Source organism: Gallinula chloropus (assembly GCF_964237585.1).
Source record: "Gallinula chloropus genome assembly, chromosome: 14".
In the NCBI taxonomy this organism is placed as follows: Eukaryota; Metazoa; Chordata; class Aves; order Gruiformes; family Rallidae; genus Gallinula; species Gallinula chloropus.
Window position 1 is genome coordinate 12,185,596 of NC_140099.1, and position 21,794 is coordinate 12,207,389.

The 21,794-nt window shown below is 35.9% G+C and overlaps 1 protein-coding gene across 1 annotated transcript in view; it reads left to right on the top strand.

Annotated features, from left to right (window-relative positions):
• ATG2B (autophagy related 2B) overlaps positions 1-21,794 on the top strand; it is a 42,583-nt gene that overhangs the window by 13,163 nt on the left and 7,626 nt on the right. Inside the window, exons 10-34 of the mRNA XM_084270547.1 lie at positions 457-568; positions 730-991; positions 1,859-2,009; positions 2,515-2,607; positions 2,772-2,960; positions 3,508-3,781; positions 4,565-4,670; positions 5,736-5,928; positions 6,066-6,208; positions 7,350-7,507; positions 7,759-7,931; positions 8,266-8,416; positions 9,314-9,513; positions 10,282-10,362; positions 11,964-12,070; positions 12,312-12,404; positions 13,169-13,239; positions 14,165-14,241; positions 14,467-14,637; positions 15,124-15,265; positions 15,505-15,707; positions 16,653-16,879; positions 17,563-17,671; positions 19,133-19,327; positions 20,582-20,683. Of these exons, the coding sequence (XP_084126673.1) occupies positions 457-568; positions 730-991; positions 1,859-2,009; positions 2,515-2,607; positions 2,772-2,960; positions 3,508-3,781; positions 4,565-4,670; positions 5,736-5,928; positions 6,066-6,208; positions 7,350-7,507; positions 7,759-7,931; positions 8,266-8,416; positions 9,314-9,513; positions 10,282-10,362; positions 11,964-12,070; positions 12,312-12,404; positions 13,169-13,239; positions 14,165-14,241; positions 14,467-14,637; positions 15,124-15,265; positions 15,505-15,707; positions 16,653-16,879; positions 17,563-17,671; positions 19,133-19,327; positions 20,582-20,683 (3,783 nt within the window). The remainder of the gene's footprint in view (positions 1-456; positions 569-729; positions 992-1,858; positions 2,010-2,514; positions 2,608-2,771; positions 2,961-3,507; positions 3,782-4,564; positions 4,671-5,735; positions 5,929-6,065; positions 6,209-7,349; positions 7,508-7,758; positions 7,932-8,265; positions 8,417-9,313; positions 9,514-10,281; positions 10,363-11,963; positions 12,071-12,311; positions 12,405-13,168; positions 13,240-14,164; positions 14,242-14,466; positions 14,638-15,123; positions 15,266-15,504; positions 15,708-16,652; positions 16,880-17,562; positions 17,672-19,132; positions 19,328-20,581; positions 20,684-21,794) is intronic.

Sequence of the window (21,794 nt, forward strand, 5' to 3'; positions counted from 1 at the left end):
TGGAATGTATTAATTTTATAATGCTTTGAAGTTTATATATATTTTATTTTTAATAGATGCATATTACTATCTGTTTTTTCATTTATTATGGCATATGCAGGCAATGACAATAAAAAATACAAAATTGCTGTATTTTATTTGTCCCTTAAAACAGAATAAAAATCTTATTTCCATCTTTCCCAAATCCATTATATGCTTTATGGAAGCCATGGAGACCAGTTGTGCTTTTTACTGAGATATAGGAGAATATATGCTTTAAAAATGGTACAGATGATTGTAGAATTAGAAAGCATGATCCAAAGTAATGCATATCTACATTGTTTAGTTGAGCCTTGTTAAGACATGGTACACTGTTGATTGTTCATGCATGTATTTTCTTTTTGTTCCTTTATTTATGTTTGATCTAATGTCTAACATCTGTTTGTCAAATTAAAATTGCATATACTTTTATTCTAGCTTCAGCCAACTTGGGGCGATTTTCTTGATCGTAACAAACAAGAACTACAACCTCCAAGAGGTTCTTCACTTGCAGCCAATATGGTGCACCAGACTTCCTTGAGAAGGACATGTAAGTAAACAGTGTTTTTTGCCTTCTGCTCCCTAGATAACTCTCAAAAAGAATTGTTATGCAGCAACCTGGTAAAAAGAAATGAAAATCAAAAGTAAGATGATGATATTTATAAATGTGTTATTGCTGAAAAATTATGTGAACTTAATTTTGTATTTCAGCTATTCCATCCAGATCTGTTTCTGTGGATGAATCCAGACCTGAGCTTCTTTTTAGACTGGCAGTTGGGACTTTCTCAGTGTCTGTACTTCATATTGACCCTTTACCCCCACCTGAAAGTTCACTGAACCTTAACCCATTGACACCAATGGCTCGGGATTTCTTTGCCCGAATAGAAAAGATTGAGCCAGTTAAGTTTTCAACAGAAGATTTTCTGTCCTTCCGAGAAGTATTTGCAGAAGCTTGTTCTCATGATCACCTTAGGTATAACTTTGCTTATTAATAAATATAATTAACAAAAATATATTTTAAGTAAATTTGAATAAAGTAACTTTATTTCCATAGGAATTGTATAATTTAATATTTGAATTGTGTTAGACTTCTTTAATTTCAAAATAGCTTTAAGTTTAGACATCTGGTGCCCAAGACTGTTTGTTTAAGAAAAAAAGGGCGTAAACATGAAAATCCGAATAGGTCTCTTCCACAGTAGATGAATTAAGTTAGGTACAGGTTATACCTCAGAAATCTAGAGAATCGATGATCATTACATAAATTATTTCTTTAGAAATAGCTGTGTTTTACAGGACTTTTTATTTCAGTATAGGGATTTTTACTTGAAGGCACTTACAGTTTTATTTAGTGCGAAGTAGTACACCAGTAGTGATGAAAAGTGTCGAAAAAAATAGTACAGTTACTCAACAGTCTTTTCTTTCCCTGAGTTTTTACTGTTCCAGTCCAGTGTATGAAGTAAAAAATTTAAGGGTATATATGTCTTGTCTTACCTTATGCATGTATTTTAGACTTCATGAGACATTTGACTTTTTCATTGTCTATACAAGGATGTTAAATTCCCAGATTTCTGTTGATGCCACCTGAGGTTAGATGTTAAAGTGTTCTTTACAAATTTCTCCACACTTTATGTTGTTGAACATGTAACATAACTGGTGTTGGTTTTGTTGTTAAAGCTAAAATCTGTTATAACTACACTTTCAATTTTTGAAGAAATTGTGATGGCTTTAATGCTTTTTTTAAAAGGATTTTAGTGATACTTTTTAATTATTTAAACATTGACTTCTCATAATTTGTATTGGTTTATGCCACTTTTCATAATTCATCACTTTCATAATTCAGATTTATAGGTACTGGCATCAAAGTGTCTTATGAACAAAGACAAAGGACTGCCTCTCGAAGTTTTAGTACTGATTTATCCATAGGGAATATGGAATTCCTGGAATGCCTTTTTTCTACTGACTCTCATTCCATTCAGCCTCACTACACAGAGGTATGTATAAAAAAACAGGGTAGTTAAGAAATGTTAATTGTGTAACTGAGAATGCTAGACTTCAAAATGTTTGTAATTTTAAAAGGTTTTCACCTTTTTTTTAAATATGGCATGATTTTAAGGTGCAACTTATGTTTGAATTATAAGTTCAAATAGTGAACCAGACTGCTGTCATACCTGACAGAAATAGCATTAAGTAATAGCTTCACTGCTTTTCTTGTTTAATTATGCTTATCACAGTTTGAGAATTAGTGTTTTCCAAAAACTAACCAATGGAGTTGAGCAATGTGAAGGCTTCTTTGGGGGGTGATTGTTCTTCCAACATGCTGTTAGAAGACTGACCATTCAAAGTAGCTGAATTAAGTGGATTGAATAAGTGGTTGTGCTTTGTTCACAGACTGGGTTGTAGGGATGCCTGTCTGCTAGGTAACACGTCATGAATGTATCTTCCTGTGGCAACTAATTCCTCCATATTTCTTAAGTATTTCTAACTTTTATTCTAAAGCTGCTGACATTTCATTCTGAAGAAGGAAATGATTCTCATGCTATGCCATGCCTTCAGCTTCATTATAAGCATTCAGATAACAGAGGACCTCAGGTAAGGTGGGAGATGTAAAATCACCCGGTCTCTGTAAAATAGCCTTTGTCTAATTTTGATCATTACGCAAAAGGCATCTTGTTGTAAAATAGTCTTTAATTTTCAGTTGTTACAACTTGTTTTCATTATGTTCTTGTTAAGGAGTTTTTTCTCTTTCTTTTCAGGCTAGTCAAGGGAGACTCAGTTCTGTTCCACAGAAAGCAGAGTTACAAATAAAATTAAGTCCAGTCTTTTGTGAGCTTGATATTAGTATTGTAGACAGATTAAATTCCTTACTTCAACCACAGAAACTAACTACAGTGGAGATGATGGCATCTCACATGTATGCTTCTTACAACAAGCACATTAGTCTGGTAAGTTAAAGTGAAATGGATAAATAAACTTGCAGGAGAGATGCGTAGTGCCATCCTACCTGAGACTTGCTAGTGCTGATTAATTTGTGGTGGTTAGATTTTCTGGTTTGTTTTGGCTGTTTTTCATTTGTTTCTGCTGCAGAGCAGCTATCTGAAGTACATAGTCGTTTTAGATTCAGTGATTGCATGGCTGATAACAGACCTAAAGACAATTGTGATTACGCCAACAAACTGCTTAACTTTCCAGCTCCTTGAAACAAGCAAAACTTAGCAAAAATAAATCATGACTGTGTTCTAATCCCTAATCTGTTCCATCATGCTGTCCAGCAGCTGACAATTCTATATTAATCTTTATGCCACAGCCAGGCCAATCCAGTATCCCAAGAGTAATAATAACTGTTCCTAATATGTGTTTTGGTATGATATATGAAAAGTAGATCTTAATATTAGATAACGCTTTATCAAAAAGCTTTCCCCATAGTGTGTTTTAGTGCTGTTTCCTCTAATCTAGATTTTTTTTTTCCCCCCACTTTACTTCGGTTTTTAGCATAAAGCATTTACTGAAGTTTTTCTGGATGATTCACATACTCCTGCAAACTGTAGAGTTTCAGTTCAAGTCACTGCCCCAGCACTAAATCTCTCTGTTCGCTTCCCGATACCTGACCTACGGTCCGATCAGGAGAGAGGACCGTGGTTTAAGAAATCGCTTCAGAAGGAGATTCTTCATCTTGAATTTACAGACATGGAATTTAAAACTGAGTTTATAGGAGGGTCATCTCCGGAACAAATTAAATTAGAACTTACCTTTAAAGACCTAACTGGTAAGAATCTTAACACTATATTCAAATACTCTTTTTTTGTATTCCCAGAGGTCCTCTCATGTAAATTAACACATGGAGTGTCTTTCTACCGGAATTTTGGAGCACATCTGTGCTGCGGTTTAGTGTTCTGTAGTATGTGCTTAAGTCAAAATGCTACTACTAGGAGAGGGTAACGTATGCAAGTGTAGTAGTATTAGTAGTAGACATAGTATTTCTGTTGTTTTCTTTTATATTGTTATACCATAAACTGAAACAAGCTGGTATCTTTGGGTTCTGTATCATGGTGTTAGGGTAAGTTTTGTGGATTTGGAGGGGAATACTACAGCTGTGCCAATTTGGAATCTCAAGTCTAACCTAGAAATTAAGTGAATGATAACCTAAATAACTGCTACAGAAAACTTTCTTTCATACTTCTGATATTTTTCAAAATAATAAATGTGAGACTGGTTTATATTTGCAAACTTCTCAGCTGATTTTTTTATTCCTTGTATTTTTCAATGCCATAACATAATATAGTGATGCTATAAATGTAAATATGGATACCTATACGTCAGAAGCATCTGGCTTTCTGAGTGCTGCTAGCTAGAAGATAGTGTGAAATAAATTTTGTTTCTAAAAATTAGTTTTTAATTTTTATAGGAAAAGTCAAAATTTGCCAGAGGATCTTAGAAATAGCATTGGCAAATTAGCTTGTTGGACTCCAACCTGAGGGCAGGACAACCCTAAGTTGGTACTAGTGGCTGCTGTGTGTAATTTTTTAAAAAAAAATCTGTTTCTATTCAGGTTCATTTGAAGAAGGTAATGCAGAGGCACCAATAAAATTTTTTCAAGTCTCTGGTGGCATAGATGGAGATATAACATCATCATCGGACAATTTTGACTGGCCTAGGTAATTTTTATTATTTAATGGTGGTTGTTAGAGGTTTTTATGAAACACTGTTACTTTCCTCATTTTAATGCAGATTGCCTGTGTGGGAAATGCCTTAAAATAATTTGCAAAAATTTAACATGTAGCTGTAGAAAAGAACCCAAGACTTCATTAAAGAAAAACACAACAAAAACTTCTCCATTTATAAAAATACAAGATGGCTTTAATGTATAATGGTTTCTGTGTAGACTTAAGTAGATTTCAGTGAACGTTGAATAAATTGGAGAAAATCTCTTAATTTTTTTGTCACTTTACCTTTTCTCCTATTTTTACATTCCAGATTGACTATCAAACAAGCGAAATAATTTCAGTTGAATTTTTGCCTCAAAATGTTAATACAACATGGCATAAAGCTGTTACAATAACAGGGATAGCTATATTGAGACTGAATTGTTGCAGCTTGTGTCACATGTAAGGTAACAGTATTTCAGAGTTACTGAACAGAAGGAACTAACAGCTGTAGCATAGAATAAGATGTTTGAAGAGGCAAGTTTAGATTTTTTGCAGGATTTGCCACATGAATTTTTTGCCAGAAAGTTTAGTGGTTTTCTGGCAGCTTGTTTTTATGGACATTTTCTCAGTGTGTTTTTCCTTCATAATGGTACAAATAATTTTTCTGTAACAGTGTGTACATAAAAACATTACGTCATATATCAGACCATGTTTAAAGCTGTTGATGGCCTAATAATACAAGCCCTATTTTGGGAGAGTGCTAGCTTTTTTGTACATCACCTAATAGTGACCTGATGGAATTAAAACAAACCCAAAAGAAGGCATGAACCTCCTCATCTGATGCTGGTTCTTCCACGTCCCTTTGTGTCTATAACTTTGGTATTTTTTTTAATGATAGTGCTTTGTCAGATGATAAAGTATGTTACTGTCTAATAAAAAATCCCTGGTCTTTGAGCTATTTAGTCTATGTATATTTATTAGCTGGATAGTAGGGCTAGGGGACATGTGATTGCATCAGTATAAAAACTCTAAGCATTTCTAATGGCTTATTCTGCACAATTTCTCCAATGTCAGGATTGTGTTGAAAATAAACCCTCTGGCTGTGCACTCTATTCTGGAAAGGATAGCAGCTGAGGAGGAGGAAGGTGATAATAACTTTCAAGAGGAAGAAGAAGGAGGGTCTCATTCTTTGAAGGATGTCTGTGATATTAGAAGACCAGAACCATCTCCTTTTTCTTCTCGTAGGGTCATGTTTGAAAATGAAGAGGTACTACAACATTTTGTTACTGCTTTGTGCGTATGGTCAACTAAATTAATATCTTATCACTACTTTTAATGCATTTGCTGGCTTCCAGTTTTCTTTTTTTAACTTGAGAGGGTTTGGGGTTTTTTTTCTTCTTTCAGATGGTGATGCCAGGAGATGTAGTTGAAATGACTGAATTTCAGGATAAAACAATTAGCAATTCTCACTATGTACTGGAACTGATGTTACCAAACATTCACTTAACATTACCAAACAAAGGCTTTTATGAAAAACTTTACAATAGGCAAGTATGATAATTGCTTTGCTTGGTTATCATGACCTGTACTTCTAGTCCTGTATTCATTGTTGATAAAAGCATTTGCATGAGCAGCTATACCAGGAATGTGTTTGTATAGTTTTCTAAACTATATATTTTATTTATATATATATACAAAAATTTTCAAGTTAATATCAGAGCTGCCACTGTGTCATATCTGATCGGTGCCATAGCAGCTGGGTGCTAAAAAGTGTTTGGCTGATTTCATGAACAAAGGCTAAAGTTAAATAATCTTTTGCCTCCAGTGAATAGTTCAGGCCTCTACTCAGTGTTTCATGTTGTGCTAATCTTTCTGAGTTCTGCTTTACAAATAGGTCATTGTACTTCAATAACTGATGTGTTAAATTTTATTCTCTCTTGTTACTCAGTGATTCTCCACCTAAAAATTAAGATTCCACAAGGCAGGGAGGGCAAAAAATCCCAACAACCTAGTTTTTGTAAATCTTACAGAGTCTTGTGAAAATATAGAGAAAGTCAACCCAACTTACAGATAGAAGTTCAGCATTTATTTCTGTGAGTTTTCTCTATGAAAAACAAAAGAATTACAACTAGATTAATTCAACTAAAAAAATGGATATTATACTATACATTAGCTACATAAAGGAGATGCTGATCTTTTTTAGCCTTTGATAGGCATTACTTCACTTCCAAAGCATTTTTTCATAGCAAAGTGGCAAAGCTGAGACTTTCATTGACTGTTCTGTTGGTGTACTTCTGTACTGACTGTCACTTATTTGTACCCCAACAGACGCACTTGAAATCAAAAGAACTAATATTTCCTCCAGTGTTGCTTGAAAATTCATGTGATCAAAATAGGATTTAGTCACCCACACCCACAAACTACTGAGCTCTTATCCTACTAGAGGGTTTTGTGTCACTATCAGGTGTTAGGCTTTGATATGCATGTACTATAATTACAGGAAAAGTTATTCTATTACTTTTACTAATAAATGCATTATTATTTGTTGTCCTTTTGCATTTTTTCTCTTCCTTGTTTACAAAAACTATTATGTGAAGTTTGCAAAGGAAATACTGCTTTTCTGACCTTAAGTGTGAATGTAGTCATATATTTTCTATAATGATAATGTGTTTCTGTGTTTCTTCCTAGGATCAGCAATGATTTATTGTTGTGGGAACCCACAGCTCCATCTCCTGTAGAAACATTTGAAAACCTTTCTTATGGTGTTGGACTATCTGTAGCCAGCCAACTCATCAACACTTTCAGTAAAGACAGCTTTAGTCAATTTAAGTCTGCAGTTCACTACGGTAATACACTTAAATCATCTAGAGCTATAGTTATTCAAAAGCATAATTGGTTGACGTGATTAAGATGATAATAGAAATAATTTATGAATTTAAAAGGAAGGATTTACTTAAACCAGGAAGAAAAAAGATAGATTATTGTTTAAGTAAAATAAGAGTGAAACTGAATTGCATTACCAATGGAAAAAAAAAAAAGTTCTTGGCATAATATGTGTATAAGCTGGAGAGTTTGTTGTTTTCGTTTCATCTGTTAGATGATGAGAGTGGATCTGAAGAAGAAACACTACAATATTATTCCACTGTTGATCCAAACTATCGTTCACGCAGAAGGAAAAAGTTTGACTCTCAGAATAAGAACTCTCAAAGCTTTCTGTCTGTTCTGCTAAATGTGACACATGGATTAGTGTCCATATTTACAGATGTAAAGGTGAGTCTGGAAAAATTTGTTCTATTTTGACCATGGTATTCTTTTCATGCTGTATGTACGGTATTTGGAAGGAGCAAGTGTTTATAATAGTAATTCTGTGTAATCTTTAAACTGTTGTATTTTAACTAGATAAATAGTTGTATTTTAATTAGATAAAACTGTCGTATTTTAATGCAGCAAGTATTTTAGCAATTCTGTTTACTTTGCTATGTGTGAGAATAACTAAACGCAAGCAGGAAAATAAGTACTAGTAGCAAGTGTTACGTCAGATTAGACTGCCTAACTGCAGCAAACTTGGCAAGCAGTCACTTTGACGTTTCTGTTACTCCTTCAGCAGGATGATGGAAGTACACTGGAAGGAAAATACGGTGAATTCTGGTTTGAGTTCAACGGTGGTTCACTCTTCAGCGTGACTAAATATGAAGGTTTTGAGGATAGACACTATGTTTGTCTCCATTCTAGCAGCCTCAACCTGTATCATCAAGGTAGGGGTGGGATTGAGATGGCTTTGTGACTAAATTTGAAGTGAGATAAGATTCAAGTTTTTCAGGAGAAATGCTGCCTGTTTGGTATGTTTTTTTCTGTATCTTTCATTCCCTTCTCAGATAATGTATCACTTGGCACAGTAGATTTGTCATGGATAATGCTCCTAAATGCTACAGTAGTGCAATGTCACGATAGCTGTTACTTATGTAGTTAACAGTTCAGGTCAAACTTCCTTTTGCAACTACTGGTCTTTAAAGATACTGTGGTCCTGTGGTAAATGAGCTGTACAGACTGTTCTTTATTATGAAAGTACACATCCTACATGTTATTGGTTATTTAAATTTAATAGGTACAGGTTACGCATGGCTGATGTATCTTTCCTGGGTAGATAATTGTATTCTGCAGGTGAAGAATTTTAAGTTGACTCTGGTTGGTATGGCTGGTAACCCCCACATATTTAAACTTTTCAAGGTTTTCTCCTCAAATGTCTCTGCATCAGTGGTAGTCAGGTTAATGGCTTTTCGTTGCAAAGCTTAATTATCATGTGTTTTGAGGTCAACCTGGTGCCATCTCATTAAATGGAAAGGAGAGATATAGTCTAATATCTCCACATAAACTATAGAAGATGTCTATCCTTTATTTCAACTTTGCCACTTTTGTTGGGAAAATGAAAGAATAAACCCTGTAATCACCGTGAAGATTAGAGCTAGAGACAAGGTTTTAAATAACGGATAACCTGTAACCTCCCCTACGCTGTTTTTGGTTTTCATTGTGCATGACTGACTTGGGTAATTAAATCCTTTTAAAGGCATTAAGCATCCAAAGGGGCTTCCTGAACTCCTTCATCAATAACAGCTTTGAAGCATGAGGTAACTCATTTGGAAATCTCTTTGCAGGCATGGTAGATGGGGTCGTCCCTTCCTCTGAAGTACGACTGCCCAGCACGATACGTCCCCATTGGTTAGAACCTACTATTTGTTTTTCTGAAGAAGATGGCCTGAATAGGACTACTTCAGATGGTGTGGGAGTGGATTCTCCAAGTATGTTGACTGTTGCAGTCAAAATCCAGTCAGATAAGATAGAGACCAATACAAAGGTATGTTCTCAAATATATGATTTTATAAATTAAGTTATCTCTGTTTATATGGAAACATCTACATACGAAGTTACTGTAGATAAAGGAACAATACAATTCTGAGTCATTCATTTTGAAACCATAACTTCCTGTTAGGTTATTTTGGGTGGGTTGTAAAATTACAGTATCAGCATAGTTTACTTATTCTTCCCATGCTTCACTTTGTTGATGGTGCTCTATTTTTTACTGAATGCATTTCTTGGCCAGTTGGCCAAGGAATTAATATACAGAAGAAAATAAACTTGCAGTGTTATCTAATAGGGGGCCTTTTCTTACCTATTTGGAATGCCACAGAGAAATGAGAGGTGTGTTTGGTTCTGATGGCATTTATTTTGGCTAAAAGATGACATCTTAACTCTGTCACCACTATGCCAGCTATCTGGAGAAGAAGGAACCTATGACTCAGCTTGGATTTGAACAGTGTAAGGAAGCTATATTGGGTTGGTAGTCCTGATAATTTCTGGTGAATCCCAGAATGAATAAACAATTAGCCTATCTTCCTGCCACCACCACAAAATTGACCTGTTGCAAAAAGTATTAGACTGTATTAGCTGTGGTTTCTATATTAGGAAGCAAGATTTTTTTTTTTTAATGTTTAATCCCAGCCTAGTTCTTCTCTTATCTCCAGATACTTGGAGATTCTGGGAGCAGAGACATGACTGTTTCATAACCTAGTTGTCAAATTATATGTATTTCATGTAAACTAACTTGTGCAACTTGCTTGTGCAGGAATTTCTAGTTGCTGTTGGACTAAGAGGAGCCACCCTTCAGCACAGAGTACTGCCTTCAGGGCTCAGTTGGCATGAACAGGTCAGGTTCCTACAGTTTTCTCAATTACATTTTCAGTCTCAGCTTTAACCACTTTCAGTGTCAAACTACTCCTCGTGTGGCTGTGACTTAGTATGTTACTCTGCTCTTGAATGTGTCGTCTGGTCTCTCTGAGACCATTGACAAAGCTGTAGTCTTGCTCTTATTATTATCTGTGTATTCACTTGCTACAGTTTATTCCTTTCATCATCCTAAATACCTGTCCACAATGTGTCGGGGAGGTGTGGTGGGTTTTGCATTTTTGTTAGTTTTGGCTTTGTTAAAAAAAGTTCACATGGAAAAGCTCAGTTGTCCAATGCTATCTAAGTACTTAAATAATCAAAAATAAACAAATGCACTACTTGCAGCACTGAAGCATTTCTGTATTTTTCCCTTCTGCTCGCTTCCTTCCTCAAGTCCTGGTTTCTCCCTTCTCTGCTCCCTGTTTTATGTCACTTGAATAGCAGTAATGGAGAATGTAGTAAGCAACAGTTTACATAAATGCTTGTAATGCTCACTTCTCAGCTGGAAGGGTTGCACTGATCTGTTTGGATGCAGAGCTATAGCATAGTAGACAGAGTTAGAGCCCCTTGATTTGGAAGCTGTGTGTAAACGTGCCTGAGCTAGGACAGGACAGTACAGTACTGCAGGAACAGTGTAGTTGCATGTACTTACACCATACACGCTGCCATTCAAGCTTATCCTACCTATCCTCCTGCATGTATGATATGCTTATTTTTACACATTGTGTAACTGCCTGGAGCTGAACTTGATGCGTTGGACTCTGTGTCATTACTTTTTTCTCAGCATAATGTTCCTGTGGTTCGTGTCACCTGCTTTAACCTGTGTTGCTTATTTGCTCTCAGAATTTTTGCTGAATTAACATTGCCTGTAATACACTTGGGAATTTTTATTTTTGGGGGGAGGAAAAACAATGGCCAAAGTAGTAGGTAGAGGAAACAATGAAAAGGCTAGCAGTGTTGGTCCTTGGGATAATTATTCTAGGGTTAGGTTTGGAATAATTTAGGGTGGTCTTTTACTGTGTAACAGATTTGAGAACTATGACAGATCTTAGAGGAGGATATGAGTGTGTTTTATGCAGTAAATACATCAAAAAGCAATATATACAATGCATATGAATATACTTCAACTTCTGATTTGTATTTCCTGCCCTCTCCCCCTAAGAGAGAGATAATTTGAAGATAACTATAACAATGTACAATATTACAAAAGAAGTTTGGCTTTTCAGATAAAGAACGAAGGAAATCAATATAGCAACAACTGCAAAGGAAGATGAAGGGGACTAGCTCAGGAATGCCTTAAAAATGGGTTATGCAACATAGTAGAAGTAGACACTTAAGTATGTGTGGTTTGGTCTTTTCCATACCTTTGAGGATACAGGTAGATGTATTTTTTGCCCTGCTTACAGAGCTTTCCTGTATTATTTTGGGTAAGCACCTTTAAATATCTGATCCTGTTCACTCCTCTTTCCTTCTAGCAATTAAACATTGTCATGCCTGTTAGAGATTTTTCTCATTTCTAATGCATAACTGTTTGTTCATTTAACAGATATTGAAGTATTATAATATGTTTGTGATTTTTAGATTTTATATTTTTTGAACATTTCTGATGAGCCTGTTCTGGGATATAATCCTCCAGCTACGATCACAACTTTTCATGTACATCTGTGGAGTTGTGCTCTTGATTACAGGTAAATAAAATGCAAGCACATGTCACTTGGTGGCACTACAGCTATGTATTTATTCATTAGGAACACCTGAGTTTACATATTGTAAAAAACACTTATTTGGGCTTAATCCCTTAAACTCTAAGCAACTTGAAGTAGGAGAAGCCTAGGTAAGACCTAGTTAGGTAATAGTAAGGTTTTGATTGCACTTCTGAAGAGGTACAGAATATTAACTGATTTTTTTTGTTTCCTTATTTGTTGTTAGGCCCTTGTTTTTGCCAGTCAGATCTCTACTTACTGTTGAAACTTTCAGCATTTCCAGCAGCGTTGCAGTAGATAAATCCTCTTCTACTCTCAGGTATGACTTAAGTGACTGTGAAACATGGAAGCCCCCGTAAAACTTGTAATGCCTGTCTGCTTGCTTGTTCTAGGAGATTTGTGTTGCCAGTGATCAGTGGTTTGCACCTGTAATTCTTCTCTCCTGTTAGGTTAAATATTTTAAAAGTTGGGTTGCTTTCTATAACAACTAGCAATTCTGTAACTATTAGTATGGTTAAAAGAAATGAAATTGTGTCTAGTGTTAATCAGCAGTATATTAAAACTTCTTAAACACTTGTCACTTGGAGACAGTATTTTAAGGAAATACTTAGTGATCACTAAATAATTTTTCTTGTAACTGTACTTGAATACTCTATCTGTAGTGCCTGTTCTGATGTGAAACACCTGCCAGCTTGTTTTTTTTCTATTGATAAAACCTTGTAGGTGACAGGGAGTCACAGTAAGCTGCCAAGGAATGTGTCTGGTACTTTATTAAAAAGAAAAAATGATTTAAAAAAATTAAAGAACTGTTAATTCTATAAGCCAAAAACATTACTCTTCATTCTAGGAAGAATCAAATATCTCACTTGAAATGAAAATATAACATGCTTAGCAATGGCAAAAATATCTTTGCAGAGCTTAATTGCCAATGGATGCAGGAATTATGAAAGGTGAAAGTGAAGAGTTTGGATTCAAGTTATCCTAGGCACGTTGGTGTCTGTAAATATTTTCTGTCTATACTCATTTCAATTGTTTGAATTGCACAGCCTTTCTCTAGCATGTTTTTCATTTGTGTTTTTTTAGGATAATTTTAGATGAAGCTGCTTTGCATCTGTCTGACAAATGCAACGCTGTTACCGTGAACCTCCATAGAGGTAAGGACACTAGATGTGAAAAAAAGTCTACAGAAACAAAACTACAGGTATAATCAGCATATATAAAGGTTATTGAAGAAGAGGACATAAGCAACACCAAGTTGACTATAAATGGATAATGCAGTGTTGATCAAAATCTGAGAGTCTAGTTTGTTTGAGTGTGTCAGAGAACAGCATCTTGTAAGTCCTTTGTTTTCTTGTTACAGTTCCATCATGGCATTTTGAAAAAGTGTATTTGTAAAAATCTGGAGTTGGCACAGAGAGAAATCCTTACAGAAAAGATATGTTGCTTTGAGAGAGAGATTCTAAATAGTTCAACTTGCAAGGTGTTAGGTGGCACAGAGTTCTAGGCTGTGAGAAGACTGATACCAACTGGCCTGCTCTCATTTATATCATAACCTTTAAGGACTGAGGAACTTATTTCGATATTTAACAAATGAATTGGAGAAATAATGAAACCCTGTGCCCACAAATGTGTATATTTAGCTTAAAGAAGAGATCTGTAGTGAAGGGTAAAGATGCACCTGTTCTCTCTAGACAAGGGAGGAATTAATTTATTTATGGTACTGAAAGATAAGTAGAAACTGCTAGCATGCTTAGTCACCCAACTTCTGTGGGCCTCTACTTATCTAAGTCACACAGATGGGATGAGGATAAATGTCTTAAAAGATTATACTGCACACAGATGGTGGCAGTGGGATTGATATATTAGACTGAAAAGATTTGAGTTACACATTTGAGTTAGCTGCAGCTTGACCTCTCAGGGTAATCCTCATCCAAGAAGGAAATGCAGGTGTAAAGCTTTGACAAAAAGATCCCTTTTCATGGTCATGTTATTTCTGCTGTGTTAATCTTTACTCTGTATTTTTTATTATGTTTTTATTTATATCTTATTTATGTTTTTTACTTACTCATTGTCTTTCAGATTATGTTCGTGTTATGGATATGGGACTGCTGGAACTAACCATTACAGCAGTAAAATCTGATTCTGATGAGGAAAGAGTAAGCATTTAATTACAAATAAACTGAAGCATAAAATCTCCATGATAAATTGTGATTTGATTAATATTATACTTAAAATCAAGGAAAGTTTTGCATCTTATATGTAGTTTTTTAAATCCTAGTAGTTGAGTAAATAAATTCAAATTAAATGCATACAGATGCTATTTTTATGGAACCCTAGATTGATTTAAAGTCTATTCTTACCATTTTATTCTTGCTATCTAGACTAAACCACGTTTTGAACTTCACTGTTCCAGTGATGTAATCCATATTCGTACCTGCTCTGATTCCTGTGCCGCACTAATGAATCTTATACAATATATTGCAAGTTATGGTGATTTGCATCCACCTGCTAAGACAGAGATTAAACGTGGAGTTAGCAAGCCAAAAATGAAGGTACAAAATACCAAAATAATACCACCTTAACTTTACACTTTCTGTTAATATGCTTTAATTTTAATATCCCCATTCTGTTTCCAAAGAATATGAGATTCCCTGCAAAGAAATTAATAGATTGCATCTAACTTAAAATATATTTGAGTGTAAAATAGTGTGCTTTTTTCCTGCATTGCTCACTACTTAATATTTTTAAATATTTTGTGTGGTTTACCTGTTGTACTTTACTTTTACCTAATGAAGGAAATTCCAAGACGTATATACAAGCTCTCCAGGTACTCTGATCTAAATACCTGGAACCATAGTGTTCTAACCTACTTTGAAAGACCCATCTCAAAGTTTCAGCTCACTTCATTATTTATAAACTTAAGGTGTTAATTCCTACAGTTTTAAGAGCTGTGTGTCAAGCCATTCCAGCTAAATCTTACTCAGCACAATGTTGCAGCTGTCTTTAAGATGTAACTGTGTAAGCTTTCTCTCCTAAAGGTAGAGACCTTTAGCCAACCATCTTCTCACGGACCAGTCCTTGCTGAATCAGAGCAACAGATTTTACGGGATTTGATGAGTGATGCAATGGAGGAAATTGAGACTCAGCAGACTGCTTCTGCCATGAAGACAGAGTCTAATGGTAAGAACCCTCTAGAGGTATTAGTACACATAAAGTACAGCAATTTCTGGAATGGAAGTGGGATTGAAAATTTTGCATATGTAGAGACGCTTCATAATAGAAATTGATTCAAGTTGGAAGCAGGGAATTATATCGATGTAATTGAAGTAAGAAATGTTAGTGAACTGTTACGTTGTTCATATTCTCATATTTTGTAAAGATTTTTCTACTGAAATGTTTTTTCTCTGCTTTCCTCCCAGGGGTTTTGGATGACAGATCTCAAACTCAGGAGCCATCCTGCTCTGATCTCTTCCTGTTTCCAGACGAAAGTGGAAATGTCTCACAAGATGCAAGTCCCACGTACACTTCATTCACTCATCACCTGATAAATGAGGCCATGGGAGATGTTCCTGCAGAAAGTGATGATTTCTGCATTCTTTTTGCACCCAAAGTTGCTGTTGCTGTAAGAATCCTTGTGAATTACTAAAAAATCCATATATAAACAGAATTAGAGAAAAGCCTATGTATTCATGCCTTTATGATTGCTTAGTGATAGTTTTATCAGTGGACAGAGTAGCAGAAGGATGATCTTTCTGTTTGAAAGGACTTCCTGCATAGTTACTGTTAGGAACAAATGCAAGTGTTTGCAAACATGACTTTCATATATCTCAGCACTATGTAATTGTTCTCTGATCTGACTTTTACATAAAACTGCATTGGCCGTTTTCCTATGTCTTGGTCATTTTTTCATTGCCATTTTGAATTACAATATTGGCAGAGTTAGAAAAAGTATTTTAAGCAAAAATAGAGTATTTATCACGACAGTAGCTTTGCACACCTTTTAATTTATTAATTTCTTTCACAGTCTTAAGCTTTTGATGCTTTTATGGACCTAAGATCCTTGCCAAATGTCAGAAAGTTTTGTGTCATTTTACACCACTGCTTGTCCACTGCATTAAACGATTTAGGAAACTATACCACTGAAAACAGCTTCTGTTCATGTTTTTCTAGTATCTCTGGTTGTATTCTTAATAGAAAGAAGTACTTTTGCTTCCCTGATTAGAAGCTGTATTTGCCCAGTTGTTTTTGAGCTTGCTTGTTTCAAAAGTTGTAATATGGTGGCCTGGGATCTTCCATGGTGTTTTATTTGTTTTCAATTCTTGTTTTATTTACAGTTTGGATGACGATTTTTTTTTACGATTTTTTTTAACTACTACTCAGCTTGTAGTTTATGTGCTTTTGTCTTTAAGTTACTTTTTAAGAATCATTACTCCACAAAGCATGTGTTGTATAAGCTTTAGAAGATGGTGCAGAGTAGTTTATTTTATCTTCATGGGAAAGAATTAGACATATCAATAAAGAAAACCGGCTTCACCTTCTTAATGCTATGTATTTTTTTTTTAATCAGGAAAAAGAGGAAGAACCAGTAATAAAAATAATGGTTGATGATGCAATTATCATAAAGGAAAATCATTTTAGCCAACCTATAAAAAAAACAGATACAAGCAAAGCTCCCCTTCATTTTCCTGTTCCTCTGGTACGCTATGTTGTGAAGGAAATCTCTCTTATCTGGCATCTTTATGGTGGAAGGGATTTTGGGACTGCACCACCAACATCTCCAGCTAAGAGTTTCATGTAAGTGTTTGATGTAATTCTGGATGTTTAAAAATACTTAGTTTTACTTTGAGGTTAATATCGCTATTTGGTTTTAAGTCTCTCTTGTTTGCTTTTTCACTCCCTCCTGACAAGGAATAAATTGTGGAATGGTTTGGGTTGGAAGGGACCTTAAAGATCACTTGGAATCGTCTTAGTCAGTGTAGCTCCACACACCACTCTGTGTTTTTTCTGTCTTTTAACCTAACAAACTGGGTTTGGTATTGGTGGGGTTTTTGGGATGGAGGGATGGCTTCGCTTTGGAAGGTTATATTACGAGATAAATTTTTCCTAAAGAGATAGGGGCTTAAGGGAGTGTAAGAGACTGTTGTAGCTGTTGGCTAGTTTTCAGGATGTAATATAAGCTAAAGAGTGTATAATATTATTGCAGCCAAAACGAAATGTTTTATGAATTCAGTTTTTAGGGAAGCATACACCTAGCATTTGCTTCAGTATGTATTACTTGAACAATAAAAAGAAAGTATTCAGTTAGCAACAACCCAACGTCAGTATTTTCTTTATTTTCTAGTATTTTTCTCTTATAACCATTAAAGTACTAATAAATTATATCCAGTGAAACATGCATGCTTTTAAAACTATCTCACTAATAAACTAACATTAAGTTTAATCTGTGAAAGTGTTTTTTTCTTTCTTTATTTCCCTAGAAGTCCCCATAATTCTCCTTCTCATACACCAACGAGGCATGGACGAAGTACAGCGTGTGGGGGAAGAGGAAGAAACCCAGACTTCCTAATGGAAATACAGTTAAGCAAGGTGAATGACAGAAACAATTTCAGCTGTGACTGTCTGTGTGAATATCTTTATATGCTATCTCCATTTGATAGCATCTTTTCATTAGAATTCAATAGCATTTCTTCCATTAGATCCTACATCTTAGTCATAAATTTGAAAAATAAATCTAAATTAATTTAGAATTTAACAAAAATATACGTTTGTTCTTCTAGCACAGTACTGTTTACTTAATGAATAGACATGTTTGTAAAGATGAAGGGTGTTTATGTTAATACTCTTAAAGTTTTTGTTACTTATAACCACACTTTACAGCTACTGTTCTAATTTTTGGTCTGCAATTCCAATCTGAATCGATACACCTAATAGGAAATTAATTCTTCAAGCAAAATAACTGAGAAGTAGATATGTTGTGACTCAGTGTATCAGTTGATGATAACTGGATATTAAACAACACCCAGTTACATTGCATTATTATTCCCCTATTTCCCCTAAAATACTTAGCACCCTTCAGGTGTAACTATGTTGCTGTTCTTAAGCCTGTGCTTTGCTCTAACATAGTGGATTCTTGTGCTGTGAAGAATATTGGCAAGTTGCTAACAGAATTTCACGTTAAAGTTTTGTTACTGATCCATTGAAAATAAGGTGTTCTCAAATGTTTCCACACACATCGCAGGTACTACATAAAACTAAATGCCACTTACAGTCTACGTGTGTTTCTATAGCTTAAAATTCCCAGGGCACTTACCGAGATGTTGAGATGCTTTTTACGTGGCCGGTAGAGGCCACTGTTCCTCTTGCTATGCTCTGCTTCCTCCCTTTGCAGGCAAGGATGGCACCGGGTGTATTGAGACAGGGAGTGATTTGTAGGTAACCACAGGCCTTCGATTGGAAGTTAGAACTTCCTCATCAAGAGATGAGGAAAAGGAGATAATTCAGAATTCTGTAAAATTTAAGAAAGATGATGGATTAGAGTTTATATGGACTAAAGTGGGTAAAGACAAGGAAGCAGACTGGAAGAGAAGCTACTTGAGAAGCCTGTTGGTAGGGAAGAAACCTTGCAGAGAAGATGCGGGGTTCAAGAGCTGAACGATTGCCAGACACAGACTTCAACATGATGTAAGAAAAATTGAGAGGAAAGATTATTAGGCTTGAGAGGGAAAAATTGATTATTAAAATGAAAACCAGAACTTGTTTTTGTCTTACACTGAATCTGTCTTGGCTTGAATTGCATCCAAAAATATGACCATGGACAGAAGTAGGAACTGTAAGGATTTCACTGCTAGACATGTAGAAATCTGAATATTTTTCAGAAATCCAAATACTATTCCTGTAAATGTAAAACAGTAGACAGCTTTTAAAGTTCTTGTCTGTGGTGTCTTTGGTTTGTGGGTTTGGGGTGGTGTTCTCTTTTTAAGTAATAATCTGTTGTTAAAGGATATTTTTTTTGAGCTGATTATATTGGTTTTCTTTCCTTTCTAAAAGGTGAAATTCCAGCATGAGGTATATCCTCCAGGTGGAGCAGAAGGGGAATCCAATTTGCTGGAGCAGCCTGTGTCACGGCAGGTTTTTATTGTTCAAGACCTGGAGATCAGAGATCGCTTAGCTACATCACAAATGAATAAATTTCTTTATCTCTACTGCAGTAAGGAGATGCCTAGAAAAGCACATTCAAACATGGTATGTTATGGCATTCATTAATTCATTATGACTGTAGTGGTTGGTCTATCATTGTGGAGATATACATGTCTTAGTTGTGCAGAAGAAGGAGCATGAGGTCATGGAGCACTGAAGTAACTTGTTGATAGTTACTGGATTGATTCTTTGTGGATATTAAAACTAATTAAAAGTCAGTTTGAATGTTAGTAAGTCAGATATTGGTGGTTTTCCTAGCTGTTCTTCAAAGGACTTGCGTTCCAGACCCTTCACCAGCTTTGTCACCCTCCTCTGGATGCGCTCCAGTATCTCAGCATCCTTCCTGTAGTGAGGGGCCCAAAACTGGACGCAGTACTCAAGGTGTGGCCTCACCAGAGCTGAGTACAACTGAACTCACTTCCCAACTCCAGCTGGCTACACTGTTCCTGATACAGTTGGCCACCTGGGCACACTGCTGGCTCATGTTCAGCTGGCTGTGAACTAACACCCCTTGGCCCTTCTCCTCTAGGGAGCTCTCCAGCTGCTCTGCCCCAAGCCTGTAACACTGCCTGGGGTTATTGTGACCAAAGTGTAGGACCTGGCACTTGGCCTTGTTGAACCCCATAAAGTTGGCCTCTGCACATTGATCTAGCCCAGGTCCCTCTGCAGCACCATCCTGCATTCCAGCAGATCGGAACTCCCACACAATTCGGTGGTGTCTGCAGACTTACTGAGGATGCACTGAATGCCCTTGTCCAGATCATTAATGAAGATGTTAAATTGGACTGGCCCCAGCACCAAGCCCTGGGGAACACCACTTGTGACCTGCTGCCAGATGATTTAGTTCCATTCACCACAACTCTCTGGGCCTGGCTGTCCAGCCAGCTTTTAACCCAGTGAAGGGTGTACCCATCTAATTCATGAGTCGCTAGTTTCTCTAAGAAGATGCTATGGGAGACAGTGGCAAAGGCTTTACTAATGACAGGTAGACAACAGCTACAGCCTTCCCCTCATCCATTGAGCAGGTCACCTTGTCATGCCCATGCCTACTGGGCCTGAGTGCCTGGTTGACCTGCATGTGTTGTGTGATGGTACTTAAGACGACTGGTTCCATCAAAGGTTTTCGTACAGATGTTGTAAAAAACACCATGAAAATAAGTTATTTATTAACCACTAGCTTTATAATTGGTCAGTTGAATCAGATTAGTACAGAGGCTTTGCAGTAACTGGTTTTTCCTAGCTAGTGTTCTGAGATTGAATGTGAATGTTACTACTTGTTATCTTGTTCCTTTTTCTTAGTTAACAGTTAAAGCTTTACATGTCCGTCCAGAGTCTGGCAGATCCCCGCAGGAGTGTTGTTTACGTGTTTCACTAATGCCACTTCGCCTCAATATTGACCAGGTCAGTAGTGCTAGTGCTTGGAGGGGAGGATAATGGGTTTTGGGGTTTACCAGGTATTTGTAACCATAACACAGGCTTTGTTTGGGGTTTTTTTGATACTTTTTATGATCACTCATGCACATCTTTGGATCTTTGCTGCTCTGCTTACCTCCATTTTAGAACTTGCCTTCTGCTACAGCTGTTACAGAAGGCAGCTGTTTCTTTTTTCTTTTCTTTCTTTTTAACTTTTTTAAATATAAAACTAAGCATATCTATAGATCTGGCTGTTTACTTAGTAATACCAGCTTATCTCCGGAGAGTTCTGATGGTCTCTAATGTTTAGATATCATAGCTTTCAAAAAACATATACTTATTCTTGAATGACCTTGGCTTTGATGTCTTTAATTGAAAAAGGTTAATCATTAATCCAGAAGCTGTTTACAGCCTTTTAGTCAAGAGCACTCAGTACTTTGAGGACTGTTTCTGTATTCTGAAGGCTTTGGTTTCTTATCATTTGGTTCCTGAAAAACAAATGGGAGAATTGTCTTTATACTAAGTATATATACTCAAGATTGTGGGTTTTTTTTCTACACCAGTAAGGAAGTTACACATTTGTGCATTCAAATTTAAAGTGCAGTTATTACTGTTTCTTTCTAATTTAGTATGTTGTCTGCAGAGAGATGTGGGTTTTCTTCAGGACCATAATTAAAAGTTACATATCTACCTTCTGTTTCTCTCAACATGCATTAGAGACCAAGTATTCATTTCTCTATTAGAGTAATTTAACTGTGTAGTTTGTAATAATTTAGTGAACAAAAATCCAATGGAAATACGTCCATCTAGTGAAGAAGTATGTTCACTCTTGATTACTGTAACAATTTTATCTTTAGTACCATAAAAATAATTCACCTTTACAACTTCTGCAAAACTAGCCACATCTTTCTTGGAAGCAAAAGGCTACCTGCAGTCATATTGGAAATTCTCATCATTACTACTCAAGCTTTCTCCTTACTAGTTGGAAGCAAAAAAGGATCAAGTCCAGGTGTCATTAATTACAGGATGAACAGGGCACCAGTGCAATGCACCTGACATTAAACAACAGAGATATTCGTGACTTTTAATGATGCAGTGA